The sequence below is a fragment of the Lutjanus erythropterus genome, chromosome 12 (assembly GCF_056507025.1).
Source record: "Lutjanus erythropterus isolate fLutEry1 chromosome 12, fLutEry1.hap2, whole genome shotgun sequence".
Lineage (NCBI taxonomy): Eukaryota > Metazoa > Chordata > Actinopteri > Lutjaniformes > Lutjanidae > Lutjanus > Lutjanus erythropterus.
The window spans coordinates 3,252,637-3,261,841 of record NC_139328.1 but is presented as its reverse complement, the minus strand read 5'-3'; the positions used below and the strand labels follow the sequence as shown (position 1 = coordinate 3,261,841).

Below are 9,205 nucleotides of genomic sequence, written 5' to 3'. Positions count from 1 at the left end.
ATTTTTGTTGTTGCAAAAACCCTCATGTTAATTTTCCGAGCAAATTCTTTCCAATATTTTGATTCTTTTACAGCAGTGGTGCCCAACCCTGGTCCTCAGGATCCCCTGTCCTGCATGTTTTAGATGTTTCTCTGCTCCAACACACCTGATTCAAATGATCAGCTCGTCATCAAGCCTCTGCAGAAGCCTGATAACAACCTGATGATTTGAATCAGGTGTGTTGGAGCAGAAACATCTAAAACATGCAGGACAGTGAAGCTCTGAGGACCAGGGTTGGGCACCACTGTAACAGACATCTTTCCAGGATCTACATGTAGTTGACAGTTTATAGAGGTGAAGACCCTCCTCTTCCAGTTTGCCCTATGGAACCTTATTACAGGAGAAACATATGAAGTGGAAGTCAACGGTGAGAGCCAAATTAATTTTTGTTCCTGTTTGAATTGTGCCTTGAGTTTCATGTATGATGTTTGTCAATTTAAAAGATGATTTTATAAGTGTAGCGAAGTCGCTGTTTGTCGTATCTCTCGTCTTGCACAATATACATCATCAACACCAACATGGCCGTCCCTTGATCAGTCATCTTATCCAAAGTGTTCAATCCAGCAACTGCAGGTCCTTTTATCAGCCAGGAAGCGAAAGAAGAAGAAAAACCTGTCCCAGTATGAAAAACACACAGAAGCTGTGTTAGTTCACCACTGAAGCTATGATACCTGAGTGTGTGTAGTCTTTCTAATTCTGCATGTTTCACAGTTTTAGTTTTTTTTACGACAAACTGCGACTTTTTTGACTTTTTAAAAACTTCTATCTCCTCACCCTCATGCTGATTGAAGGTCAGGTTTATTATGTTAGTCCAGAAAACTCTGCTGGAGTTTCACAGGAAAACAGTTTTGCAGAATCTCATAAGCAATGGAAGTGAATGGTGACCAGTTTTCAAACATAAAAAAATAACTGGGGGAAAAAAAAGATGAAATGCCTCCATGCTGCTCGTCTGGTGAAATTCAAGTCTGCTAAAGCCCCAACATGCTGTTTGCACACCGTCACACCACACACACACTCAGCTCAGTGTGTGTGTCCACGTGAACGTGACTCCAAGCTAAAGATCTACAGTGAAGATTCAGGATGAAAACATGTAACTTCAAATGTTTGTGAGATTCTGCGACAGTTTTCCGGTGAAACTCCAGCAGAGTTATGTGGACTAAAAAAACTAAACCCAACCTTCAATCAGCATGAGGGTGAGCAGATAATGACTGAACTTCCATTTTTGGGTGAACTATCCCTTTAAATTGACAAACTTGACATTTGTTTCACGATACAACTGGGATCAAAAAGCAGAGGTGGAGAGAGTACTGAAAATCTCAAGTACATGTACTCTTACTAAAATATTACTTAATTACAAGTACTGTTGCTATTAGACTACTTAGGTAAAAGTAATCTTCTCAGAAACTACTCAGTGTATTAATTACTTTTTTTTGCATTGATGTTTAAAACATTATCAATACCAGTCAATCAATCAAAGGTGTTTCAGTTTCTCCAAATCTTCAGTCTAAAATATTAAAAACTTTTCTGTTCTCTTCAGGTCTGTTGGTTGATACAGTCTTCATTAATGTACTGTAGTATGTGTCACATGAGTGAATGTACAGGATCTATACAGGTAATAGACTGTAGACATTATATCACTGGTTCCCAACCTTAGGGTCCCGACCCCCACTGTGGGTCTCGGAAGCGTCACGGGGTCGTCTTGATTTTAAAGGTTGTGAGAAAACTTTAAAAACATGTATAAGCCATTTATATATAAGCTCGCTGTTACCATGGAAATGTTTACCACCCCTGTGAACGGCTAGTTATGCTAACAGGTTAGCTAGTTAGGTAGCTAATGTGAATGGTACTAATAGGGTCGTTGTGCTGCAGTGTATATAATCTATATAGAAACACAACACAAACTACAACATATTCCAACACCTTTATTATCAATATAAACACTACAAAAACAACAAAGGTTAAATTTAAGAAGTGGTATCATTTGCATTGGATTGTGGGATGGGTAGTTTTTTCACTCTTAAAGTAATTAAATACAGTCTTGTATCTTGTACCTTTCCAATCTGTTTATTTTTTATTTTATTTTATTATTTTTTTTTATCCAAATTAAATTGTTTTAGGTCACAATTCATTCTGTTTTGGTTTAATACAATTGATAGTGATCTTAGTTTGATCAGTTGTCAAAATTGAAGTCAAAATTATGAGATAAGATTTTTTTTTTTTTTTTTTATCTCATAATTCTGATTTACCATGAGGATATTTTTTTGTTTCAGTGGCGGAAATGGGCTTCCATTAAAATAACTCAAAAGTAGAACTACATTAAACGTTTTTTATGTCATGTGTAATTTTAAATAGACATTAAGGTTTATTATTTTTATTTTGTATGTATTCGGTGTCTCTTCGTGTGATTTGATGTAGTCTTAATGTTAATCTAAAACTGTCTAAGTGCTATCTTAATATTCCTGAATGGTCGAAGAATGTCGCTGAATCAAAATGTTTCACTTCTTTCCATTTCCGTTATCGCCGACACCTTATCTGAGATGTGCGCATGCGCTTGAGAACTCGCAGGCTTCCGTATGAAGTTCGTGTGTGTAGTAAATGATGGCAGAGCTCCATAAACGTCGACAGGCGCCCGGCGGAGACAGAAACTTGTCACCTGAAGGAACATCCTCCAGACCGGACAGCAGAGACACGTCCTCCGCCGTCCTGAAGCTGCTGGCTGCGGCGTTTTACGGCGTCAGTTCGTTTCTCATCGTTGTTGTGAACAAAAGCGTCCTGACCAACTACAGGTAAAAGTTCAAAGTACGAACAACACGAAGCTTCGTTTAGGACGCTGGACCGCCTGAAAATCAACGGTGACAGCAGGTTTAAAGATGGCAGCTGTAACCAGCAGGACGTGGAGTGTGGAGCTGGTTTAAACTGGATTCTGGTTTTATTTAGACAGGAAGTGTGTCACTCTGAATCTGTCAGGAGTTTGTTTACACTTTAACAGTTAAATCACTTCAGGAACAGAACAGGATTTTACAAAGTCTTCTCATGTGTGTGGAAGCTCATTTCTGCCACTGAAACAGAAAATACCCTCATGGTTTAGTCAGAATTATGAGATAAAAACTAAATTATTTTGACTTTTTATCTCACAATTTGGACTTTTTCTATCTTATAACTGATTTTTAAACTCCAGCAGTGTTTTGTGAATTAAAAAAACTGAACCTTCAGTCAGCATGACAGTAAGTAGATATTGACTATTCCTTTAAACTAAAGTTAATTTAATCAAGGTTTAGAATAAAAACTAAATGGAGGTTTAATGTTTTAAAGTTTGGTGCAACAGAACTCACTGGTGCAATATGGTTATCTGCAATTTTTAAATCACTCGAGGTGCAATATTTGTTAAAGGCAAAAATTACTGTCAAAAAACTTTTAATTAGAGAAGCCCTGTTCTACAAATCAGATCGTACAGACTTAAAACAACATGTTCCTTTGGTAAAGATTCCTGCAAAAATAAAATCACACTATAGTCATTTTAATGTTTTTCAGTCAAGATAAGAGTAATGATGTAAAAATGATCATTACCTCAAATATTGCCAGTCAGCACGTTCAGCCCTCGGTGCAGCCCTGCCTTTACGCTGTTGATTCTTTTCATTACTGACTAATTTCGTCTCCATGTTTTACAGATTTCCATCGTCAACATGTGTCGGACTCGGACAGGTGAGTTTTGTCTTGTAAGTCACAGATACTTCCTGTTCACCTGTGAACAGAACCTGATGTTCGGCGTCTCGCTGCTTCAATAACCCTGCAGATGTTGGCCACAATCGTCGTTCTGAGGACCGGGAAGATGCTGGGTGTGATCTCGTTTCCAGGTCTGGATCTGAGCGTACCGCGCAAGGTGAGGCTGTAACTGGACTGAAATACGTGGCAATGAGAAGGAACTCGTATTAAACATCAAAACCGCTGCTTCTATGGATGTTTCCAGATGTTTCCGCTGCCTCTGCTGTATGTCGGGAATCAAATATCAGGCCTGTTTGGGACACAACGACTCAAGTAAGAGCTCGATATTTATTAATTTGTGTGTGATTATATGACATCAAAGATAATCTGCTTCACATGAAACAATAATTTTCTTTTCTCCTAGTTTGCCCATGTTTACAGTCTTGAGGAGGTTCAGTATTTTTCTCACCATGGTGTTTGAGGGACTCTTGTTGAAGTAAGTTAAGCTTCATCTTTCATCAGCACTATTTAAAGCGACTACAAGGAGCTTTTAACTGCTTATGAAACAGTCTCTATTTAATACTGACGCCTCTGTGGACGAATCCGGCGAATTATCAGAAGTTAACAAGCCGCCATTGCTGCGGTGGCGTCTCCCTGCAGTATGAGCACGAATGACAATTTTTTTGTCTGGATTTCAGGCTCATTGTGTTCCTATACAGAATATAATAATCCTGTAATTTATCACCAGTATTGAGAATTAATTTATTGATGTATTCGATTCCTCGTTCCTCATATCGTCGATAAAGGAGAATAAAAAGCCTCAATAACCAACAAAAATAAGGTTAGTTGAGCAAAATGAACAGGACACGTCAGCAACACAAAGGTTTTTTTGATTCGGCTCCTTTTATCGAAACATTTATTCGAGAAGAAAACTTGGTGGAACGATTTCATTTCAACTGTTGTTCACTAACATTTTACACAGATCCAACTCTGACGTGGCATTTTATGATTGTGTCACAAAACTATGCAAAATTTAAGTCAACAGCTGTGATAGCTGACCAGCTAGCAAAGATGTTTTGCCCCCTGTAACGTTTGCAAACACGGAACATGTCTATTTTGTTGTTATTACAGTGGGAACACTTCCGGTTTTGTCCACAGGAGGCTCCAAAATCAACAAAATATCAAAGTTCCTTGCAGTAGCTTTAAGACAATGTTCTTGCACCTGCACATGCATGATTTTAATAACCATAATGCATTTCTTCTCCTCACAGAAAGACTTTCTCCACGTCGGTTAAAGCCACAGTGTTTACCATGATCTTTGGGGCTTTTGTTGCAGCCAGGTGAGACGGCCACACTCAGATGTTCCCAGACACCCCGTGAGCGTGTATCTCACCTCTGACCTGTTTTGTGGCGGGTTTTTTTTCGTAGCGCTGATTTAGCCTTTGACCTTGAAGGATACGTGTTCATCATGCTGAACAACGTCCTGACGGCGGCCAGCGGGGCGTACGTGAAGAAGAAACTCGACTCCAAGGTGAGCAGAGATGCTGATCGCGCTGCGTCACTGTGTGTGATGTAGATGTGGGCGGGTTGATTAATTGATCCTAACAAGCTACGCATTTGGTATTGATTCCTTTAAAAAACTATCAATAATAACATTATATAGATGCAACAAACACGGGTTGAATAGAAAAAAAATGTCTACAAACCTGTTTGTTCTTGTGACCCATTCAGTGGTTTGGTCCAGTCATTCCCAAACACTGGTTCAGGACCCATAGGTGGGTCACACGAGATTTTATTTGGGTCTCTAATTAAATAAAAAGGCAATGGAATACATGTAGTTATGATATTCTGATAATTCAGCAGTCTAAAATGTTCTATATTGTTTTCCAGATGAGACAAACTCAGCCATTTATTTCTCATTTATAAAGTATTAAACATGTTTATATGTTTGCAAATAACATGCATCAATTAATCTGTTCATTATATTCATGACTGATCGATCAGCTGTTAGTGAAAAATGGTGAAAAATATCGATCTGGCAATCATTTTTCCACTAATCGACTAGTGGTTTGGTCCATAAAGTGTCAGAAAATAATTAAAATTGATTACTTAATCATGTCACAATCATGTCAGTTGAAAAATGGATCCAAACATATGAAAAAAGGTGGAACCTGTTTTCACATGTTTGGATCTGTTTTTCAACAAGTGATCAATATGGCAATAATTTTTCCACTAATCAATTACTTGTTTCGTTCATAAAATGTTAGAAAATGTTGATCAGTGTTTTGTCCACAACTCAAAGATATTCAGTTTACTGTCAGAGAGGAGTAAAGAAAGAAGAAAATATTCACATTTAAGAAGCTGGAATCAGAGAAATTTGTGTTTTTTCTTTAAAAATGACTCAAACTGATGAATTGATCATCAAAATAATAATCGATTAAATGGAAGTAAAAACGGTTATTTATGCATTGTTGGGTTGTGATGGTCTCCAAGAAAAAAGTTTGGGAAACGCTGCTTGAGTCGTCATCCTGTCGCTGACGTTTCATTTCCTCTCTACATCGTTCTTCTAGAGCTCTTATCTATGAATCAGCAGCTCTAGAGTTTGTTTTCACGTTTGCTTTTCAATCGACAGGATTGTGACGGGGTTCATTAATCGAGTTTCGTTATTTTCCGACATGCATTAGTCAACGATAATTGACCACGGGATCAAATGTGAGACTGAATTTATGAAAAGTTTCTGCAGTCAGGCCACATCAGAGCTCTCTCTCTCTCTCTCTCTCTCTCTCTCTCTCTCTCTCTCTCTCTCTCTCGCTCTCTCTCGCTCTCTCTCGCTCTCTCTCTCTCTCTCTCTCTCTCTCTCTCTCTCTCTTGCGCTCTCTCTCTCTCTCTCTCTCTTCAGCTGTGAGTCTGCATCACACTTTTCTCATCAAAAAGAAAACAACTGCAAAAACTTTGCTCTGTCTGATCGGAGTCTTTATGATTTGATCTTCAAGCCCTTCAAAAAAAACCCAAAACCAGTGTGAAAAAAAAGTGGCGGAGCGTCCGGCGGCACTACACCTGTGACCGATATCGGTAAAAATGAATCGTTGTGTGTTGCTTCTTCCCTGCATCATTTGTCAAAGGTTAACGCTGTGTGTTTCTGTTCTTATAGGAGCTGGGAAAATATGGGCTCCTCTACTACAACGCTTTAATCATGATTTTCCCCACTTCAGCATACGCTTATTACTCCGGGGACTTGCAAATGGTAAGATTTTTTAATGCAAATGTATAATTTAGTGTTTGACAAGTCGTGTTCTAGTGTTGAGAATGTGCTCTGTGTGTGTGTGCAGGCGTTGGAGTATGACGGATGGTCCGATCAGCTGTTTGTTGTGCAGTTTCTTCTCTCCAGTGTCATGGGGTAAACTCCAGATCCATCACTCGTTAGTAGATGTCACCCCTCACATGGCTGCTCTCCTCTTACTTCTCCTTCACTGTGTCGTACAGCTTCGTCTTAATGTACTCCATCATGCTGTGCACGCAGCACAACTCGGCGCTCACCACCTCCATCATCGGCTGCATTAAGGTGAGTGACATCACGCCGGCGCCGCCCTCCGTGACCAGCCTGATAACATTCATGAACGTGTGCGGTGACTCTGTCTGTGGTTCCTGCAGAATATCCTCGTGACCTACATCGGGATGGTGTTTGGTGGAGACTACATCTTCACCTGGACTAACTTCATCGGTCTGAACATCAGGTGAGACACACACACACACACACACACAAACACACACACACACACACACACACACCAGATGTGGATCTGCTGTTTTCCCCCACAGAGTATTAGGGTGATATTAATGATTTTTTTAAAATTTGGAGAAATATCAAGAATAAATGTATATTGAAATGTTGAGACTTAAGTCAAACATTTAGTCTTAGCGTCAGGCATAAGAAAAACATGAATCAAAAAATTTTGAATTTTAATAATAGAGTTAAAATCTCAAGAAAAAAGTCACAATGTCAAGACTTAAGTCAAAATGTTGGGAATAAAGTTGAAATGTCAAGAATAAAGTTAAAAGTTCTAAGAATAAAGTTGAAATGTTGAGAACAGTCTATTATTTATTTAATATTGAGAATAAAGTGAAAATGTCAAAAGTAAAGTAACAAAGTTAACATGTCAAGAAAAATGTCAAGACTTAAGTCAAAATGTTTGGAATACAGTTGAAATATTGAGAATAATATCGAAATGTCAAAAAAGCTGCAAATTTGAGAATGTTGAAATGTAAAGAATAAAGTCAAAATTCAGAGACTAAAGTAGGAATGTTGAATAAAATCAAAATGTTGGGAATAAAGTTGAAATGCTGAGAATAAAGTAGACATCATGAGAATAGTAGATATGTTGCAAATAAAGCTGAAATGTCAAGAAAGTTCCAAAGTTGAGAATAAAATCAAAATGCTGAGAATAATGTTGAAATATTGAGAATAAAGTTGGTATTTTAAACATTTTGACTTTATTATAAAAATGTAAAATAAATCTTTCTCCTCTCAACATTTTTTTTCTATGCCTGACTCTAAACACCAAAAACTTGACTTGATTCTCACATAATTCTTAAATTTCCTTCCTCCTCTTGTTTTTCCTTCATGCCCATTCTGATACTCCTCAGTAATTTTCTGCCCGGTAACAGATTGTGTCATGTTTGTTTCTCACAGTATTGCCGGCAGCCTGGTTTACTCCTACATCACCTTCACACAAGAACAAACAAGTAAGAAAAGTTCAAAACCTCTTTAACTCGTTTCATCAGGTTTTGCAGGTTTTTTTTTATTAGAACAGAACAAACAAACTATAAACTGAAATGTTTTGCATTAAATTTAACAGAAAAGGCGTAAACTCAGAGTCCCGACCGACACTGAAGAACTTCGTACGTCCACATCACATCCCAGGTCGTCTGTTTACTGTATGTGGATACTTCCATTTTTTAAATAATGCTTTTAAAATGTTTTGTAATTTTTCAGCTCACATTTATGCTGCTTATGCTTAAAAAGTTTTCTGAGACACTTTTTTTAATTTTATAGACATAATTAAGGTACTTTAAGTTTTATAATTATATTTTACTGATTTAATGCAAAATCATGAACATTTTTATATTTTACAAATCAATCAATTAAAGGATAGATTTGCATTTTTTGTTCAGTTTTAAGACAATTATTCGATCGAACAAGTATTTGTAATAATTTTTTTTGTATTTGTGACCATTTACTTTTCTCCACTGACTTTTATTCGATCCTTTCCTGACCAAAATACTCGTTAGAGAAAGAGACAAAATCCAGCCTCTCCTCCGTCTGAAAAACTAGAAATTAATTCATTAATAATTTAGTGTTGCGTTTTTGTTGTTTTCAAGTCTGCCGAGTTTGAAAATCCACAATACAACAGCTCAGACTCATTAATACATTTATTAAATATAGCCAATGTTATTCCATTCATAG

At 37.5% G+C, this 9,205-nt stretch overlaps 1 protein-coding gene across 2 annotated transcripts; it reads left to right on the top strand.

The window, feature by feature from the left end:
- Positions 1-266: 266 nt before the first annotated feature.
- On the top strand, positions 267-8,901 carry LOC146317321 (nucleotide sugar transporter SLC35D2-like). Of its 2 annotated transcripts, none has more exons than XM_084731468.1 (13): positions 267-406; positions 3,708-3,741; positions 3,833-3,919; positions 4,007-4,074; positions 4,166-4,237; positions 5,013-5,081; positions 5,170-5,272; positions 6,893-6,985; positions 7,071-7,138; positions 7,225-7,303; positions 7,393-7,475; positions 8,432-8,484; positions 8,598-8,901. In XM_084731468.1, the coding sequence occupies exons 3-13, from the start codon at positions 3,833-3,835 to the stop codon at positions 8,606-8,608; spliced, it is 786 nt and encodes a 261-aa protein (XP_084587594.1). In that variant the 5' UTR covers positions 267-406; positions 3,708-3,741; the 3' UTR covers positions 8,609-8,901. The 2 variants fall into 2 exon arrangements, with proteins under 2 accessions (XP_084587594.1, XP_084587593.1); XM_084731467.1 differs by lacking the exon at positions 267-406 and adding an exon at positions 2,596-2,825.
- The last annotated feature ends 304 nt before the right edge of the window (positions 8,902-9,205 follow it).